At 35.7% G+C, this 21,885-nt stretch overlaps 1 protein-coding gene across 1 annotated transcript in view; it reads left to right on the forward strand.

Annotated features, from left to right (window-relative positions):
- The first annotated feature begins 421 nt into the window (after window positions 1-421).
- CNTNAP2 (contactin associated protein 2) overlaps window positions 422-21,885 on the forward strand; it is a 2,330,533-nt gene continuing 2,309,069 nt past the window's right edge. The window contains exon 1 of the mRNA XM_070369076.1: window positions 422-736. Within this exon, the coding sequence (XP_070225177.1) occupies window positions 640-736 (97 nt within the window). The 5' untranslated portion in view covers window positions 422-639. The remainder of the gene's footprint in view (window positions 737-21,885) is intronic.

Below are 21,885 nucleotides of genomic sequence, written 5' to 3' on the forward strand. Positions count from 1 at the left end.
GATGCTGCCCCGCGCCGCGCCGCGCTGAGGCCGTGCGTGCGCCCGCCCGTGGCCGCGGGGCTGCGTGCTCCGTGCGCGCAAACACAGTCCCTCCATGTGAGCTGCCGGGCGCCCGGGAAGCCCTCCGAGTCCCGCTGCCCAGCGGCGGGCTGGGGAGCGCTCGCCCGCAGCGGCAGCATTAGCACCGCCGCCGTCCCCGCGCGCGCGCTCCCCCCATCTCCTGCATCCTCCGTTCTTCTGATTTTCTGCCTCGTCCCCTGGTGATTTTTCTTTTTTTTTTCCCTGAGAAGGAGAGGGCGGGGTAGGAGTCCCCTCCTCTGTTCCTCCCCCGCCTCCCGCTCCCCCCCTCCCGCCTCCTTTTTTTTTTTTTTTCCTTCTCGGTTTGAATTCTTTCCCCCTGACATTGGTTCGCAGAGCAAGAGGCGAGACAACACGCGCGGAGGGAAAAGGCAGGCTGCGATCGCCCTGCTGCTCCGGACTGGAGCCCGGACCGGGTGAGCGCAGAAGAAGAAGGACGCAGAAGGGTCTTGGTTTTTTCCGTGGTGCCCGAGGACGGCCCATCGCCCTCCGAGAGACTGACGGACGGACGGCGCCTCTCTGCAGCGAGCCTTTGGAGTACCGCGAGCCGGGAGGCGAAGGATGCCCGGGGCTCGGGGAGCCCGCTGCGGGGCAGCGCTGTGGCTCGGGCTGCTTGGCGGCATCTTCTGCAGAGCCTGGACGGCTCCCGCCACGTCCCGTAAGTAGCCCTTCCGCCGCCTCGCTCTGCGCTGGAGCAGTTTCAGTGCCGCATTGATGTTCCACCCGCCCCGGGTACCAACTCCGAGGAGGTGCCTTCGCAGGTCTCGCCCGGCTGATGCGTGTGTGTGTGTGTGTGTGTGTTTGTGTGTGTGTGTGGTTAGGTTGTCACGCACTTGGCGGCCGCTGCAGCAGGGGAAAACTCCAAACCCCGCGCTCCGGGCTGCAGGGAAAGAGAGGGTGGTTGATGCTGGTGATGTTTCTAGAAAGTTGTTTGTGGTCATGGAGATGGGTTGGCGGCCGCTTGGTTAGAGTGGTACAGTGTCGGTGACGGCTGCTTAGGAGTTCTCTCTCCACTTCGGTCTGTTTGTGTAGACGGAGTTCATTGCCTTGGGCTTAGATAGGTCAAGGGAAGATGAAAAGTGAAACCGTGGCAAAAATAAGTTTATTTATGGTTTTAACTTTAAATGAGCACGGCTTCGGGAGTGGGAAAGGAGCTTATTTTGAGCAGGTTGGGCACCTATGGACTTCTGCTTGTCACCCCCACCCCAAGTTAACGACCGTTTAGTACTTGCTTATTAAAATGAAACACAGTGAATATAGTATTGTAACAGAAATCGCTTTAATTTCCTGGCAATGGAGTGTAACGCAGTCTGGAACTTGGGACAGGCAATGCAAAATATCTCTAATGCAGTAGTGAACAGATTTCTTGAGAGTTTTCTGGAAAAAAAAAAAATGCTCTTCAGTATGTTTATCTCTGTGTGTTTTAGCTAGCTTTTTCTGAAAAAGATTGTTCATTTGTTCGTGAGGTTAGAAAGAGTAGGAAGCAATGGAAGATTCCAGCCCATCTTCTGATTCCAGCCCATCTTCTGCATTGCTTTAGAAGTGCGTATTGTGCATCTAGAGAGGAAATGCATGAGCGCTCCTTTGGCTCAGAAAGAGTTAAGCACCAGAAAGATTGCCTGTAGGATGATAGGGTGATATTCATAAGAAATACTTGTTTCTGAAAATGAATGAGTTGTTAAAGAGTCATCATGGAGATTTTAGGTTTTGAAAAATAAGTGTTTTCCATGTAGGAAGAAAAGTTTAGTGTTTTCCAGAATTCATATGTGAAGTATCTCTATCAGATCCTAGGATCCGTTAGAATATCTTCATCCATATGTTAATATTAATGCTCTTATTCCAGTGTATAAATATTAATAAGAATAAACATTGAAAACTGACTTTATAAGTTGTGCTAAAAAACCTACTAAGTAGTAATATCATATGATGATCCAGATTTACTGTTTTGACAAATTTTCCCAAGTACAGTATTTGATTCCCTTTCATTTCAAGATATCATTTCAAGATAGAGAAGCCACTAAATGGTAATCTAAGTTTGTAATGAACTTGAAAAAAAGTTTTACAGTTTTTTCACAAAATAGATTAGACATAAAAATGTGATATGTTATTAATATTGAATGCCAGTTTTATAGATTTAAATATAACTTATGCAGCATTAATGCTCAGTATTCCATAAATATGTAACCAGCTACTGAGAAAACTATTCTGATGAAATTTCAGTTTCCATGTCAAGGTCTGGTTATATAGAACTAGTTGCCACTTTCCTCAGAAAATAAGCTCATTACCAAAAAAAATAAAAAATAAAAAAATTTAAAAAAAAGAAAATAAGCTCATTATACATGAAATTTGTTGTGTTCACGGACTCAAGGCCCTTAGAGCCAGACTTTTTTCCTGAGTTCTGTACTTCATTTTTCTGTATACTTTAATTATAATGGATCCATCTGAAAAATTCATGTGTCAAGAATGGCTTACATGCAGTCATTGGGTTACTATATTTTAAGAACCGAAAAGTTGTCATTTCCTACATACATTCTTAGTTCTTATAACTTAGAATTTGGCTACAGGGAAGAAGAGAGACCATTACTTTTAAGATAGATAATAGTTTTGTTCAATTATTCAGGTTTATTTATTTAACTCTTATTCCTCATTTTTTGAAAAAAAAAGTGTAATGGTTTAAATAATATGATGTTTTCTTTTGTTTGAATCTGAGTTGTGGGACCAAACTCAGAGTTGCCCCCATTCTAGAAATGAATTAAACAATAAGAGTGATTTCAATTTTACTGATTAGAACGAGTGTCACATACTCAGTACTTTAAATCTATACTTCTACCCTTAATGAAAAGTTTTGTTTATATAATATATGCAGCTCTGAAGAAGTTTGAGAGTTAAATTCTTAATACTAAAAGCCAATACCCAAAAGAGAGAAAAAATGGTTAACTACATGAATCTAAGATAATGAACAACTCAACCAGGAGAGGTCATCACAAGACAAAAAGTAGTCTGAAAACCTAAAAGTAATGTTTTTATTTGGTACCCATTTAAAAAATATGATGACTATGCTAAAACTTATGGTTCCCAGATAACTTTCTAATATGATGGATGTTTTTTTGGAAGATATGGTTAATATTTTAAAATTTCATAACAACATCGTTTCAGATATGCATTGGCTTCTGGCTTATTTCTTCTTCCCTATTATTGAACTGTATATACGAAGGCTGTTCCTGTTAATACCGTCTTTTTTATAACTAAACTAAAATAAACTTTAAAGAAGCTTATCTCTAGGATTAAGTAGAAATGGATTTTAATTTCTTGGCAGATAGTGGAAATGAGCTGCTGCTGAGCCAATGGCATCAGAGAACCTTGCTTCTTGTGAATGTATGTGCACAGGGCACATATGTAAAGTTTAAGTTGAATATTTTACTCTTAGGGAATTGCATTTATTTGAACACATTTGAAAGACCCTGGCAGTACAGTTCTAAATGATGAGAAGCTTGAGCTAGCATTTAGTGAATTTAGTTTATTCTTAAAGTATATTAAATTTTGACTTAAATAGTGCTTTCTAATAAAAGTTGCTTTGCATTATTTTATATAGCCATTAAACTATAATTTCACTGACTGGAGTATTTGAAAAGTGTGGGTTCAATTGATCAAATACTTTGTAGCAAACATGTTTTTACTTATATAAGCACAAATGTATATAGATATTTATATATACATATGTTAAAATCCTTTAAATACATTTTATATAATATGTGTGATATAAAATGTATAAGGATACAATATTATTTAATATAGATAATATTATATATTTATTATATGTAAAATATATGTGTATTTATATGTTTTCTAACAAGTCTCTCAAGGGGGTTTAAGTTGCTTGCACATTTATAGATAGATCTTTTCATGTGCAATTATTTCAAGTAACTAAATAAACAATATTAAAACAGTAGGAAATTTGTCTTTTTTCTCTGTTTAGTTCACATGCCAACCTTAAAATGGTATCTTTTAAAAAGTTGAATTAAATGTAAAATATATAAGTAAATGTGAAAGCAAATACTATTAGTTATACTGAGCTTGAACGTAGTAATAAATTTGTCTTAATTAAATGAATTTAATTTAAAAAGTTCTTTAGGTCAGTAAAGTTCATTGATTGAAAACCTAACATTATTTATTTAATCCAAACCAATGAAAAGAAAAATATTATTCACTCATTAGAGATAAATATATGATCCTGATTTCATTGTTCAGGAAATTGGGATCTTTGTCTAAATTTTCTCTTTTAATATCGATACATGGAAAAAATGAGTAAAAAAAGCAATCCACAGATTCAATATAGTTTTCATTAACTTTTAAACAAGTATAAGCATACAACACATCATCTTTAGACAAATAACACCAAAGTTGTTTGATGTATATCATATATATTTTAAAATCACATTTCTAATATTTTTTCTATTCTAATTGGCAGGACATTTCAAGGTCTATAACTTCTTTGAGATTTTAAATCACTTCCCTTAATTATAAATTCTTCCAGAGAAAATCTTAATAAGTCTTTAAAAGTGAACTAGTAAGTCATCTTGTTTGATGTATCCTTTTCATGATTGAAACATAAAAAGAATTCGATGTACCGCCCCTTGGCTTGCTTCTCTTTTTTAAAGAAGATTTTATTTGTTGTAAATGTGGTGAAGAATAAGGGGAGATTCTTACTTCAAATCTAGTGGGTGATTATCTTAAAAATATTAAACACAGAGAGAACCACTTCTGTATATTGTCTCTGTAGTGATTGATTTTAATGGAATAAAGAAGCAAATGGGTAATTTCAAAGTTTTCCCTTATCTCATTGATTTGAGAAGTGTTTTAGTTTATCATTTATCCTGTGTGCTAAGTTAAACAATAGAGTGCATAATAATTTAAGCCTCAAAGTCTACATTAAGGAAATAAAGGGAATGCTATATTTATAATCAGTGTCTGAAGTTGAGTGTTTGAATGTTTCTAGATAAATACATATTATAAGATAAGTAGGTTGTCGAAAACTAAGATATATTTCTATAATCATCTCCTATTTGGTCATGGAAGAAATTATGTGTGTAGTTTTTCCATGTTAATATGTAAGAATAATGATAAAGTGATCTTTGTATAGGCTTTAGCTTTTCAAATGAGACTGATACAAGAGAATACTTCTCAACAGAATGATCAGTTAAAACTGCATCTTCCCATCTCCTGGGATCTTTAGAACCTGCCTGTTTTAGTTCTGACCAACTAAAGAGATTGTTGGTATTTGGAAGTGCCCCCTCTTTCTCTGTCCTAATGTTTTCTTTTATGTGGAGAAAACTGCGCTTATAACCTTCTTAGCCTCTATCTCTGCTGTTCACTCATCCCACTCCAGGTTAGGCGGAGTGACTTAACCTGTTAGGTGGCTTTGGGAGAAGAACCTAGTTGAGCCCTTCCACCTGCTTTCTTCCAGGCTTCCTGCAAAAGGTGTAGTAGGTTCTACTAAAAGACGTGTCAGAGTAGGCTATGCCTCTGCAGTAATTTCTGTGGTAATATGAGGAGTCTTATGATGGTCAGCTCTTCCTATGGATAGAAGGCCTGTTTAATTTCAGAATTAAGGTTAATGCATCCCATGGTTGCCACACACTGAAGCACTTTTCTTCCGTATCCGCAATTATTACGTAAAGGGTGATATTTGCTCTCCATCTGCGACTTCTTTTTTAATCTAGAACTCAGAGACAGAAAGGAGTGATGTTTATTGTCCCCTATCAAGCCCCAACATATTAAAATTGCCAGTAATAAGCTTATATAGTATTGAACTAAATGAACATGGTTAAAAACCAGCGGTGATTTAAGACTTGTTTTTCCTCCTGGAGGTTGAGTTGGAGAATTGACTTAGTGCAACTACAATCTCCAAGCTCCTCTATTCATTCCTTCGTATCTGCATGGTTCTGTTAGTGATATTTATTTTATAGAGACATTTAAAAGAAAACCATTTGTTTATCTGGGGTTAACATTACCATTTAACACACACATCTTGGTTATAGACTTTAGTAGCTCCACATTTCAATTCCATGCTGTCCATTTAAGCATCAGGTTAATTTGACGTGTCTTGAGTTGGTTGTTTCTTCCTAATTTGTGTTCCTACTACGCAGTCATGAAGAGTTGGGTGATTTGGATCAGTTATTCTACAAAAGAAACAGAAACATTTGGACTTTGAAGACAAAGTTGACTGATTTCCTTGATTGTAAATTTCGAAAAGAGCTTGTTAAACTCTTACTTAGTTCATTTTGGGGGTAGACTATTCATAATAACAGCTTGAAGTAACTGAATTTTTTATAGCACTCCAGATTTTAAAACCTCCCCTGATAGTAGGAAATCTGGAAATAAAGATGTATTCGTTGGCTCTGAGTTTGCTTCTGAAGAGATCACATTTTTGGTATACTATAAAAATGCTGCAGAAATACAGGCAAGCTCCCGAGGGCCGTAGTCAACATTTTCCTTATGATTCACGTTTGTTTGAAATACTCTCGTAAACATACATAGTGATATATTCTTTAATGTTTTTATATTTAGGAAGGAGGTAAAATTAGTTCCTGAGAATATTTCGTATCAGGAAAAATGATCCCCAAAGACATATAAGGTTCTTCTTCCTGTTTGCAGTTCACCCCTTGGTGGGTGCACAGTCTCACTAATCCGTTTGTATCATAGAAGAGGGTGAATGAAGGTTAACCTTCATAAAGTCAGGCTCCCTGACGCTGTCTTGTGTGGTGCGTCTACACTGGAATCAAGTTATAAAAAGTTTAATTAAATTCAATAAGTATTTGCTCACTTCTATGCATTATATGTCATGTTGAAAAAAGTACATAAAAAGACAAATTTTGCCTTGACTCCTAATTTTCTCTTAGCCACTCTAACAGTGTCAACTAAGTCATTCAATTACGAGATTGTTTAAAAAGGAATGCACAGGCAAAGTAAGTACCTGTGCTCTGAATTAACAAAACAACTTATTCTGGAGTGAAATAGTACCATGCTTTGCCAAAGAATACATTTACCTGTAAGAATATTCTTTTAAAATGGAAAGTGTTTATCGTTACTTGTAAAAAATGCAGACTCACACAGTTATTGTGAACTAAGGTAAATTGTATATTGATTAAAATGCATCACTCAACTCATTTTACTAGGTAGTCATCTCTTACTTAATGTGAATCAAGTTATTAATCAACCTTATAAAAGCAAATGTTTACTTCCATGTCATATACTCAGTAGATGATATACATATTGTGCAAAATATGTGAACAGAAGGACTACATGAAAAAAAAAATCAGCCTAATTATGTAATTTTAGCATATTTTAGGGATAGCGTGTGTTTAAAATTTGGTAATTACACATGAATAATTTCTTCATTAAATTACTTAATTGTTAATAAATTTAAGCTTGAAATGTATATAATGCCTGTGGTATATTTGAAACATTTTTAATTCAAGCAAAAATATATCTGGAAAATCATTTATGAATGTCAGTTTTTCAAATGATTAAATGAATATGTTATTAGTTTAATGAATTTAATGTCAGCTGATCTAAGAACATGTGATCCAGACTTTTTTTCCTCCCTGCACACTCATGGCCACAATAAAACATAAGCTTGATGCCATCATCAAGATAGTGCTGCTAACCTATTGTGGCATTTTTTTCTCAGTGAGTTTGAATATGGCCACAAAATCCAATCCTTCTGGACACAGTCAACCAGGTAACCACATAAAATCTCATCAGATTTGATCTATAAAGTAAAACTTTATTTTTTACTTATGTAGGTTATCATCACTGGAGGTTTTTCAGCTGACTTTCATTAATGAGAAGCTATACTCGTTACTTAAATCACATGATTAATATTCAGTGTTATCATGTGGAAAAAAATACTTTTATGTCTGTTTTATACAGTAGAAGAAGTTGTTAATGGTGGTGATGAAATCTTCAAGAGTACAATTTCATCGTACCTGATGCACGTCTGTAGTATACGTGAGATTTACTCAAGGATCTTAACATAGGCATGTCGGTTTCTCATGGCTTGTTTAAAGCAGATTCTAGCATTGTTGGCTATCTGGAGTTTGGAAGTAAGAGTAACCATTTTATTGTGTCAGTTGACAAAGATAATTCTGTCAAAGATATCAGTGTGTCATAATTGGGTATTTACATTGCTTCTACTATCTCCTGCATTGGAAGGCAGATTCTTTACCACTAGCGCCACCTGGGCAGCCCCACAAATATAAACAGCCTCCTTCAAATATTTATATACTGATGTATTTGTGTGCAATTGATGTCAAAACTGGAAGGCTTGTTCAACAAGTATATATCATTTCTCTAATAAATGTTTCCTGATTGAGTTCTAAAAACTCATAACAATTACCTTTTCAGCACCAATCTGTTAGTGTTCTTTTCCAGAACTCTAGGCATCAGTAGAGATTATTATGCTTAAAATTTTTTTCCAGTTGACATGAATACTGATGTTTGTCGATTGCATACTGCAGGTCAAGCGGTACTCTCTAGATGTATTGCTGTGCTGTGCTTAGTCGCTCAGTCATGGCTGAGTCTGAGATCCCATGGACTGTAGCACCGCAGGCACCTAAGTCCATGGGGACTCTCCAGACAAGAATACAGGAGTGAGTCGCCATGCTCTTCTCCAGGGCATCTTCCCAACTCAGGGATCAAACACTCCATTCCAGTGAATTCTCCTGCATTGCAAGCGAATTCTTTACTGTCTGAGCCACCAGGGAAGTATTAACTCATTTAATACAACACTGCTCCAACTTGCTGATAAGACAGTGAAGGCAGAGAAGTAAAGTAGCTTTCCAGGCCACTTGTATGATCTGTCCACACAGTCTGTGCTCGTAACGATGGCGCCGCTGGCTAGGTGAAATATTAAGTCATTGATTTCCAGTTCTCTATAACTGAGTTTCAACTTGCATCTAGGCAGTATTTTAAGGATTAATTACCTGCTTATGTAGAGTTGTAGGGAAAAGAATACCTGTCATCATAAAGTTTCTATGTCAGTGATAACATTGAATGATAATAATGGAAACAATGTTATTTATATTTTAAACCTCTTCATAATGAACTGATTTTACAATGGAATTCTATCTTGTGAAACTATTTATTTAAAGGTACAGAAAATATTTGTTAAAATGTTTTGTCAGATAGGAATAAAAGCTATTTAAAACTGGTCTTCAGGAAATTTTGCGGTATGTATCCAGAACTGCAAATATTATTGACATTACCAAAGGTTAAAAGTTGATACCTCTGTCATCTATAACCAGTGTTTTGAGGATGAATTTCAAATGATAATTAATCATAAAACTTTTCTTGAGAGTCATGTCAAGAGGAAAACTTCTTTATCTTTAATGGCTATGGGAAATTATTTGTCTCAAAAATATTTGTCAGTTCTAATGCTTAAAACCTCTTGTACCTATTCCTCTTTGTCCATCCTGTGACCACAGTTCTAGTTAAGATTTCCAGCATTTCCATCCAGACATTAATTTAGCAGCCTCCTAGTATGTCTCCTTGCTCTTAATCATTCTCCTCTAGTTTATCATTGATACATATGCCAGAAATACTTTCCCCAAACACAAATCTTGTCATGTGCTCCACTTCTCTGGCTCTTGTCTGTCCCTTTGATGTAATCTCCCCTAACCCAACATTTGCCCTCCAGAGCCTTGCCATACTACAATCCTTGCAACTTCTTCAATACAACATGCTGCTTCTACTCACATTTCTTTTATGCTGTCTTACATTCTGTTCCCTCCTTCTGAAATGCCTTTTCCTATTTTGTATATGCTGATATTAGAAAAATCTAACACATGGCCCAAACCTCAGAACTTTGGAGCAGACTGGAGGTACCATCACCTCCCTGTGGTGATTTGGTCTAATTGCAGACAAAATATCAAGAGGATGATAAGCAGTTCCTTTGCTATTTGGACTTATAAGGGGTAGGCCAATGACAGATAATGTAAGTTATCTTCAATTATCTAATGTTAGAATGAGAAATTACCCAGATTGCTGACACGCCGTGCAGTGATAAGCACAGATACTTGTTTATCATTATTTATACATGAATATTAATCTATCAAGGGAAATAAAGAAACCATGCTGTGTCAGCTCTACAATGTCTCAAACCCTTTTGCTACATGGCTCTATTTTATAGCATTTTCTGTACTTCATTTAAGCCATATGGTTGGTCAGACTCATTAAAAGACAAGCATGAATGCCCTTTTCAAAACACGCTGTTTCAAAGAAATACCTGTAATCTGCATGTAAGTTGAAGACAGATGTCAACAAAATAATTATTGTGCTTAACAGGTACTTCAAAGAGAGTGCCTAAGTTGTCAAAAAATCTTGTAAATGATAGAGTAGTTGCAGAGAAACTTGATAATTGCATACATTTAGCCATGGCACTCCATCCCAGTACTCTTGCCTGGAAAATCCCATGGACGGAGGAGCCTGGTAGGCTGCAGTCCATGGGGTTGCTGGGAGTCGGACACGACTGAGCGACTTCACTTTCACTTTTCACTTTCATGCACTGGAGAAGGAAATGGCAACCTACTGCACTGTTCTCGCCTGGAGAATCCCAGGGACGGGGGAGCCTGGTGGGCTGCCGTCTATGGGGTCGCACAGAGTCGGACACGACTGAAGTGACTTAGCAGCAGCAGCAGTGTATATTATCCAGCATATTAGTTGATATTGTCAAAGTTGCTGTGGGATGTTCAGTGAATTTCATTTTGATCTTTAACAGAACAAGAATATTCTTTGATGAATACAAAAAATAATCACTTATATTCTATGTGTTTATATTTTGAATTAACTCTTCCTGTCTGTACATTTGAAACTTTGTACATGCTGCACCTCATCCTTAAAACATCCTCCAGCCTTGCCTTTTCAAAGTCTGCCATCCAGCTAAACCTGGTTAAAAATTTGTAAGCTTTACAATGATTCTCCACCACTACCTGCTGATAATACAAGTGACTCCTGTTTAACCTCTGGTCTGCATGGGCACAGCCTACACATATATGTGTGCCATTGTATCAAAAGAGCTAGACTTCAGTGTATATCTTTTACCATATATGGCACTGTACTAGTTGCATTGAATTATCATATAAAATTAAACAGTTACCTCTATTTTGGAATGCTCAAAGCATAAGAGTGCTCAAAAAATTAAAAACTCACAGATTTCACATTTATACAATTTTACTTTTATCAAGTTATCCCATATACTAATACATAATCTACATTTACATAAATTCATGCCATTAGTTCTAGCTGGGCTTTAAGATAATAATAGCTTAGTATCTACTCTATAGTCTATTGCTGTAAAGTATTTGAAGACAGATATCATTAAGTCTGATTAAATTTTAAGTCACCATTTTATAGATGGCCAATTAACATATCAAAGATTAATATAGCTGTTAAGAGAAAACATTTTGATTTATATTTACTTATAGCCCTCAAATGACCTATCACATTTCTGGGTACATAAACATAAATAAATATAATCTGATTGAACTCATAGATGAGTTCTATATATAAATTATGCAAATGGCTAGATTGTAATGACATGTAAAGATTTATCAGTTCTACTGATATTTCTATAGCTAAATGCAATGTAATCAGTAGTATAATTTTAATATATTAGTTACAATAAAGTTTATCTGTAAGTAATCATTCTTGTCTTATAAAATACTGCCTTAAAATGGACTCATCTATATGAACAACAATAACAACAGCAAAAAGTAACAGAGTATTAAAAGTTATTTTAAAGCCTAATTTACATCTTTTATTTTTTTTAAATGGAAAGGCAACATAGTCTTGAATTTCAGTTTATTGTGTGTTCTTTGCCCAAAGTATATTAAGAAAATATTACTGCAATTTGAGTAGTCTTCATATCATGGAAACATGCTTTAATGTTACATAATTATTGTATACAGTGATCTGAAGCATTTCAGTTTTACAGAAAGTATATTATTAAAGTGCATCATTATTGCACATTTTTAGATGTGAAAAAATTAGAGTAATATATCCAAATTTAAAAGAGATTTCAAATAGTGTAAATAAAAATGACACGTTCTTCTATTAAATTGACTTCAATGGAGCTTTCTGTAAGAGGCTTTCAGATCTATTTGTTCATTTTATATGTCTATAATTATAGTATTTAGAGCGTCTCACACTGTGTTTGTTTCTACGTATTGAACTTTCAAATGACAAATGTACTAATGGTGGAGCCAAAGACAAATCATGCTAGCAGCTGAGTTACTGGCCTGCGGAAGTGGCCTGTGACAATGTCGCCTGAGGAATAATTAAAAAATAACTACTCAGAAACATGCATGAAGATTAGCTTGTTTTGGAAAATTAGTGACCTAGGTCTGGACCTAAAATTATTTCTCATTTTTTTATTTGTTATACTCTTACTAATCTTTCATGTAACACATTCGGTTTATAAACTGAATGTTTATAAGATGAACATGCTAATCTTAGTGGGAAAGATTAATAATAATATAATACCACTTGAGTCAGTGATTCCATCCAACCATCTCATCCTCTGTTGCCCCCTCCTCCTCCTGCCTTCAATCTTTCCCAGCATCAGGGTCTTTTCCAGAGGAACTGGCTGTTTGCATCAGGTGGCCAAAGTACTGGAGCTTCACTTTCAGTGTCAGTCCTTCCAATGACTATTCAGGGTTGATTTCCTTTAGGATGGACTTGTTGGATCTCTGTGCTGTCCCAGGGATTCTTGAAAGTCTCCAGCCGCATGCTTCTGTAAGTCATACATTTTATTTGTTTTTTTATCTCTCATTGCAAAATTGTTTTCACTATCCTTTTTTGTAATATTCAACCTTAGCAAGTTACCTTAAGTCTCTTTTATTTATTAGGTATGTTAGAATTTCAATTAAAATTGCTCAGTCACTCCAGAGGCAAGTTCATCAGTGATTAACCAGATCCTCTCTGTTACAACTTTATAGTTGGAACCTAAAGAATGAGAAGGAGCTACATAAGGGAAGAGAAGAGGAGAAATGTTCCAAGCAGAAGAGAACAACTATGCAGTCACCACATTGGCCAAGTTTGGACGTTCCTCTGATTGGGATGTAGCTCATGACTTTGGAATAAGTCTTTTGCAAAACAGATGAGAAAAAATAAAGTTTTGCAAGAGTAAATAACACGGCCTGATAGTTTATCAACAAATAGAGGGAAAATACATTTTTGCTGGATAAAATAGAGAATATGCATGTATTATCTTTAGTAAGAGAATAATGTTTTACCAGTGTTGTTAAAAATAAGCATTAAGAAACCTTACAATCTATGAATGAAATTGATTCAATTAATTTATGACAACCAAGAATATAAGTGGGGAAATTATAGCCTCGTCAATAAATGGTGTTTGGAAAACTGGACAGCCATATGCAAAAGGATGAAACTGGGCCACTATCTTAACAACATACACAAAAGTCACCTCCAAATGAGTTAAAGACTTGAATGTGCCACCTGAAGCTATAAAACTCCTGGAAGAAAGTGTAAGTGATAAGCTCCTTAACTTTGGTCGTGGTGATGAATTTTTAGATCTGACACCAAAAGCAAAGAAAGGAAGTAGGATGACATCAAACTAAAAAGATTAAGGAGCCAAGGAGCCCATCAACAAAGTGAAAAGGCAACCTTCAGAATGGAAGAAAATGTTTGAAAATCCTGTGCAGTATTTCCTCTTTATCCACGGTTTCTCTTTCCAAGGTTTCGCTTAACTGAGGTCAGCTGCAGTCTGAAAATATTAAATGCAAAATTCCAAGATAAGCAAGTGGTAAGTTTTAAATAGTGCACCATTCTGAGTAGCTTGATGATCTTCCATGCCTTCCGGTGCTGTCCCACCCAGGACATTAATCACTCCTTTGTCCAGCACCTCCTGCCCCTTAAATACTTAGTAGCCAACCTCGCTATCAGATCGACTGTCCCGGATTCAGTTTGCAGCACTGATTCTGGCAGTGCTTGTGTTCAACTTACTGAGGTTGCTAAGACCTACAGTAAGAACAAGTCTTCTGTACGCACAGAAGTGTATAGAAGGAAAAGGAAATATATGCTGGTTTTTATGCTGGACCTCAAATTGCAAAAGTTATGGACCCTCTGTTACAGTATATTGTTATAATTGTCTATTATCAGTTACTGTGAATCTCTTACTATGCCTGATTTAAAGCTTCCCTATATAGGTATATATAGGGGAAAAGCATAGTATGTATAGGGTTGGTACTATCTATGGTTTGAGGCATCCACCTGAAATCTTAGAATGTATTCCCTGCAGATTAGTGGGGGCTACTGTTTTCAGTAAGGGGTTAATATCAAAATATATAAAGAACTCATGGAGTTCAAGAGCAAAAAAAAAAAAAAACAAATCATCTAATTAAGACTGGACAGAGGATCTGAATATTTTCCTGAAGAAGACAGAGAGCTGGAAAGCACATGAAAAGATGCTCAGCAACAGTAACCATCAGGGAAACACAAATCAAGAGGACGATGAGCAATCCCCTTACACCTGTTAGGACGATAGTTATCAAAAATATAAGAAGTAAGCTGTCGGTGAGGAAGCAAAAAAAGAGAACCTTTGTGCACTGTTGGTAGGAGTGTAAATCTGTGCATTTACTATGGAAACCATTATGGGCATTCTTCAAATAATTAAAAATTGAATTACTCTATGATTTAGAAATTTTACTTCTGGATATTTACCTGAAGAAAATGAAAAGACTAACTTGAAGAGACATATGCCCTGCAGTACTATTTATAATAGCCAAGATATGGAGTCAACCAGAGTGTTCACTGAAAGGAGAGTGGATAAAGAAGATATATTAATATATCACATATATGGTAGAATATTACTTAGCCATAAAAATATTGAAATCTTGCCTTTTTGCCACTCCGGGTAGGACCTAACGGATATTATGCTAAGTGTGATAAGTCAGCGAAAGAGAAATACCATGTGATCTCACTTATATGTGAAACCTAAAAATCAATAGATTAATAAATCAAGCACGTGGTTGCAGAAACTAGACTGGTGGTGCCAGAGGTGGGGAGTTGAGGGCATAGGCAGAATGCTGAGCTAGATCGCAAGGTACTCACTTCCAGTTATAGAATAAATAGATCATGGGGATGTGATGTACATGGTGACCATAGTTAGTAACACTGTATTACATATTTGAAAGTTGCTAAGAGGGTGAATTTTAAAAGTACTCATCACGGGAAAAAAATTGTAACTCTGGTGATGAACATTAACTAGATTTGTTGTGGTAAGCGTTTCACAATATTTACAAATATCTAACCATTTTGTTGTACACGTGAAACTCATACAGTGTTATGTGTCACTTATACCTAATTTTTTTTTTTAAAGAAAGAGAACATCTTGCACTCTATGAATGAGCTACACTATCATCCAAGTTGGGTGTTTGGAATAAAAAGCATATATATTACTATACATAGACTATTGCATAAATTACTATTACTGCATAGATTTGGGTGTAGGGTAGGTGGGAATAAGGTGTTTCTTCATTGTCATTTAAAAATATATGCCATTTTCTAAATTTTTTGGAAAACTTGATCTGTTTCTGTTTTGCTTTTTTTTTTTTTTTTTTTTTTGTAGTTTTGAATGAAAAGTAGTTGAAATCTATTTTGGTTTTAATCTGAAACAGTAAATTTGGCTAGGTGAACTTCACTGAAGTAAACAAAAATCAGAATAATCTATGAGTGTTTTATGTTTGTATGTATGCAATTTATTTATGTATGTATTTGTTCATTTATTCACCACCTATGAATTTTAGATTCAAGGGGTTGTCTCTGTGTCAGCATTCATAACTCTGTTATTATCTGTGGCAAGATTTCTCTACTGTCAAAGCTGAATTCCTTAAATATGTGAAATAATATCCTTAAATATGTGAAATAATATCCTTTACTGTGAAAGGATATCTCATCCTAGAATCTCCTAAAATAAAGATCACTGTCACATAATGTTCTATAGTCATTGCTGAAAATTATTTTTCTACTGGACACCTGCTCAAATGTGTTGACATTAATTTGGTGAAAGTCTGAATTTTTTATAAATAATTTACATATTATTTTGGAAAAGTATCAGTTAATGCTTATTAGCACAGACTTTCATGTAAGAAAGGCTGGATGTGGTTGTTAGTTCTGTTCCTCAGTGACCATGGACAAATTATCTAAAATTTGAGCCTTAGATTTCTGATATTTACAATGATGAAATAAGAGTACCTTCATGAAAGGCTTGCTATAAGGATTAAGGACAAAATGTGTAGTGAGTGGCACATCATGGTAGATTAATTTTAATAATTTTGTTATTTTTTAATGCATTTGATATTTATTATACAGTGTTTATAATGCTAGACTATGTAGATATTGCAAAATTATGTGTGATTGTTGCAGACATTTGTTTCATAATTTAGTTGGGAAGCTGACACTTACATTTGGAATAATTAGCAAAGGTAAGACCAGTATTTATTATTTAATTTTCGTGTAATTGGTCACATGTAAATGGTCAACAAGGGAGGTAATATCTCATTTTCTTAATGAAAGAATTAACTGAAGGAAATCGTGCATATATCATCTATATTAATTGAATTTATAATTTGTTATAGGTGGCAATATAAGTGGAGCTATACACACAACGATGTTAGTACTTAAAAGTCATTTGTTTTAAAAGTATACTGTTGTTAAAAAGTAAGGGAGAAATTACTCAAGCAGTATAAAATAATTAATCTATTTAGGAGAGCCCATTTTACAGTGTAGCAGGCATTCCATTACCTTACTCACAAATGTTTCTGAAAACCCACAACATGTGCAAATTAGAGAGCTTGTGGGCATGAGGAACATATCCAAAAGCATAAACATTTTTACTGTAACTTGTCAGCCATATGGGCAGATGGTATAAAGCTTGTTTTCTGAAATGTGATGGAAAGTATAAAAAGAAATTTGACAATTTTTTTTCATTTTTGAATTTGACTATCCAAATAGCTAGAAAGCTGGGAAATCAGTGGTATTATTTTAAGACCCTGAAAATCAGTGCCCAGGATTTTTGGAGGTTCAGCACTCAGCTGAAATTGTTTATAGACATGTTTTCATTATTAATGGAAACATCTGAGTGTCTATTAAAAAAAGATCACTGTGGTAAGCCCTGGAGATTATGAAAACTTTGGAGACAGTGTCTCTGTCCTGAAGGGTTTTATACTCTCTATGAAGGTAGAAAAAACTTATAGTTTAACTTTTTAAATAAGCAACTTTGCCTATACTAAAAGCTATGTAATTTCTTTGCAAAGGCCCAGGCCAAATTAACAATTATGTTTTGCTACATTAAGGTATGAATTGAAATGAGAGGATCATAAAACTGATGGAGAGTTAGTCACTAGAAAATTATACTATGTGACATAGTCTGAGATCCTGTCAATATTTCCTAGTGACTATGTCAATATTTCTCTGTGACTCAGATGAGCCCTGAGGCCATGACTGGCCTTTGCCTTGCAGCCAGCCTGAGTCACGCCAGGTGATGGTATCTATCATTTTCTGTCTGACAGTGGTAGAGTATATATATTAGATATTTATTTTTTCAATTTCCAACTTCCTGGCCATAGGATATCGTCAACCATCTTGGAAAATATTTGTTCCTTCGCTTCCTCAAATTTTGAATACTCTTTTCAGTAAAAGGAGGTGGATTTATAATTTAATTTATAGAAACAGAAGGACAAAGGAGAGAGTGAAAAAGATTAACACTCTCCTTTTACCTCCGGGAAATTTAAAGCAAGTCCGGAGTTACCTCTCATGGCTTTTTATTACCTGTGTGTCTCTTTTTCTTCTGCCTACTCTTATCAAACAGGAAGATAGATAAGTTGAGGTGGAAGGAAACTGGGTTATAATAGTGAAAGAAAAATCACTGATCTTCATCTGTCAGGTAATAAAAATGAGCAATAAGAGAAAATATTCATGAGTGTTTTGTATCAAATGACTTGTTGTTTCTCACCAGACACCAGGATATTAGGCGTAAGGAAGTTAAATGCTGCTTTCTCTTTGAAAATTAAATTCATTATTTAATATATTGACACAAAACACATTTAAATCTGAAAGAAATCAAGGACAGTTGAAAAATAGTACATCCAGAGTTGAGGAAGGAGTGGAAATGTTAAGTGAACTAAGTGCTTTAACATATAGTTATATGTATACAATTTTCAGAAATGTGTATCAGTTTTTATAATTACATTCTAGTCAGTATGAATTGCCTAAAAGATTTTAATATCAAAAGGAATATTTGTTTCATTATGCAAAAATATTATTTTGTTCCTGGACAATATTGTCTACATGAGAGAGCATTTCAGACTCAGAAACATCAATACTAATATTTGCAGTAATTCAATGATATTTAGCTTAGAGAATTTAGGTAAGCAGAGAAATAGCTTTGATCATTTAATACATGGATGTATATGATTGAAGCAGCACTTACTCATTGAATAAGAGGCAAGTTCCTAAATAATATGTTTTCAAAATGTATTGTTTATAGCTGACTTTGAAGAAGTATATAATATTGAATGTAATTATGATATACTTTCACATAATAGTATCTTATTGATATTTTAACTCAATAGTTACAGGGTATTTGCAGTTATTTTTAATGTGATTAATGGTTATATGCCTCATATTTTTAAGTATTAATACATCCCACTGGCATTACTGTGCTATGTATATACTTCAAAATTTTTCTCACTTTAGTAAGATTTAGTTGATTGCGATATACTTTGGGAAGATAATGGTTGAATTGTATGCATTTTACATTAGGCTATGTATGCATAAATCCTAGCAAGTCAAAGGATTGTTAGAAAATACATCTTGTATTCTTATTACATTTGATTCCATACAAATTGTTTGTTTTTAAGGAATGTAGTATTAAAATAAGGTTATTTCAGAATTTGAGTAATGCACCAATTCCACAAAGGGCAATATAGAACTTGATATGTTTTTATACTGTTAGTATCTTTGCAGCTTAACTTTTCAGTGTTGACCACACATCAGAGGCCTTCACTTTTGACATAAAATAAAGCACAGCCTCCAAGTGCTGAATGACTGTGTATCTGAAACAAATGCAAATAGTGTCTATATCTTAGGTTACAATCTTTATCTTAGATTTTAGTCTATGCAAAAAAATGCTCTTAAGCAGATGACTGGTTTACTTAAAATGCTTGCCAGCAAGAGGTTGTACGTGAATGCTTGTTGGGCATTGAGGACTCGGCAATACTGGCCATTACGGGAGCTGGTGCTGAGGAATTTGATGTGAGAGAAGGAACTTGAGAAAGTAGCACTTCTTACCGTTTAGACGCACATGAACCCCCTGGCAGACTTGGATGTAGTTGCCTGAGGTGGGACCTCAGACGCGGCATTTCTCACAGGCTCCCTCCCATGTAATACTGAAGCTGAGCAGTCCGTGAACAACATATTGAGCAGCCAGGTTTTGAACTTGAAATCTGTAAGGAAGGATGCTATAACAACCTTCTCACTAATTCTGAAATTAAGAAGCACACCTAAATGGGGAAAATTGGAAAAAATGTACATTCATTATGTCACATTATTAAATATTTTTTGTGTTAATAGGGCTTCCCTGGTGGCTCAGAGGTTAAATTTCTGCCTGCAATGTGGGAGACCTGGGTTCGATCCCTGGGTGGGGAAGATCCCCTGGAGAAGGAAATGGCAACCCACTCCAGTATTCTTACCTGGAGAATCCCATGAACGGAGGAGCCTGGTGGGCTACAGTCCATGGGGTTGCAAAGAGTCGGACATGACTGAGCGACTTCACTTTCACTTTCTTTCACGTTCACACTTGTAGTCAGTGATATAGTTTGGGGATAAAACATGCAAAAAGTGTAAGTAAGTGGGTTAGTTGGATAGTCTTGCTCAGTTTTATAATCTCTCTAATTTTTAGTTTTACATTTATAACTTTAAAGAATTGAACTAGGTTACCTCTAGAGCCCATTACAATTTTTAAAAATATATGATTCTAGTTTCCAAAGTAAAAGCAGAATGGAGTGTCTTTCCAAACCTCAGTCTTGCTTTTGTCTCTAACAGGAGCTTGCGGATAGAATCGCAAGGCTCTTATAAAGTTTAAGTGGTATTATTCACTTAAAATGCTTAACAAATTGCTTTACCAAAGACAAATGCTAAAGTAATGTTACATATTAGTAATATTATTACAAAGATTGCTCCTGCTACTGCTGCTACTAAGTCGCTTCAGTCGTGTCCGACTCTGTGCGACCCCATAAACGGCAGCCCACCAGGCTCCCCTGTCCCTGGGATTCTCTGGGCAAGAACACTGGAGTGGGTTGCCGTTTCCTTCTCCAATGCATGAAAGCAAAAAGTGAAAGTGAAGTCGCTCAGTCGTGCCGGACTCTTAGCGACCCCATGGACTGCAGCCTACCAGGCTCCTCCGTCCATGGGATTTTCCAGGCAAGAGTACTGGAGTGGGGCGCCATTAGGAAGATCAAAACCAAGAAAGTGAAGTAACTTGTTTCAGGTCACAGAGATTTCTAGAGATGTGCTAAACAAAACAATAGTAACAAAGTAGCTGTATAGTTGATAATATACTAGAGATAATGCTTTCTAAGTAAATCTATTCATTAGAAACAGATTATCACAAAGGAAGAAAGAATGTATGCCTTTTTCTGTTAAAACTGGTAGAATCCTACCAAAATTAATCTAATCTCCTTTACCAGATTACTTTTCTCATGTTTGATAAAATGTGTGTATGTACTTTTTTGTTCTAATATTTAATAAAGATACTGTTTACTGGTATGCAAACAACTCCAAGTGATGTCATGCTTGTAAAGCACATATTCATCTACTGACATGCAATTATTATTACTTTATATTATGTCAACTTTATAAATATAGAAATATTTCTCTGTGTGAATAGATGTATAGAAAAACAATAATATTGATCAAGGTGTTCTGTGTCCTTCATAATGCTAATTGAGTGTGGTTTTTACATTGTAGACAACCAAGAATCACTATATAGGACATGATGGATGCCTACCAATAGTCTAGATATCCTCCCATAAATTATGTGGGATTTATGCCAATATGGTGAGTTTTTCCATTTAAAAACAACAATCAGGGTCAGTCTTTCCTATGTAATTGACTTACAAGGGACCACAAAGAATTGTTATGAACATATTTTATATCTTGTTACCCTCAATATTGCTGAATGCCAGGAACTGACTACAGTGGGAAAGTTAGGGTCAGTGGCTGTAAGTCTTGCATTTCAAAGTTTAGGGGACATTAGTATGGTTCCCAGGAAGGGGTATTAAGGAGGGTCAGGTTGTGCTCTCCCAAGGGATTTCATCTTGCAGAATTGTAAGTCGGTTTTTGGTTCCTTTGGTCTGGTTTAGTTCTTTAGCAGGCAAAGTCTCCTGAGGAATGTTAATAATGTCCACCTGGGCTCCTTCTCGAAACTTGGGAGCAGGTGGAGGCTGTTGAGAGCATCCCACCTGTTTTTCCCGTCAAGCAGCACTTGCCTTCAGTATCCAGTGGTTCAGTCTCCACTGTTGGGTGTCTCTTGGGTTACATGGCCATGGTTTGATTGAAATGTCACAATAGGGTCACTGCTCATGATGAATTGACATAAGTCTGAGCACAGTGGGCAGGTGAAGCATTTTCACACCAAGTTGGGTGATTTGCAAAAACAATACATGGCTATTTCTCATGTTGGGATTTACAGGTGATTACTATAGGGGAAGAAAATCAAAAATCTTTCAA

The sequence above is a fragment of the Bos mutus genome, chromosome 4, assembly GCF_027580195.1.
Source record: "Bos mutus isolate GX-2022 chromosome 4, NWIPB_WYAK_1.1, whole genome shotgun sequence".
NCBI lineage: Eukaryota > Metazoa > Chordata > Mammalia > Artiodactyla > Bovidae > Bos > Bos mutus.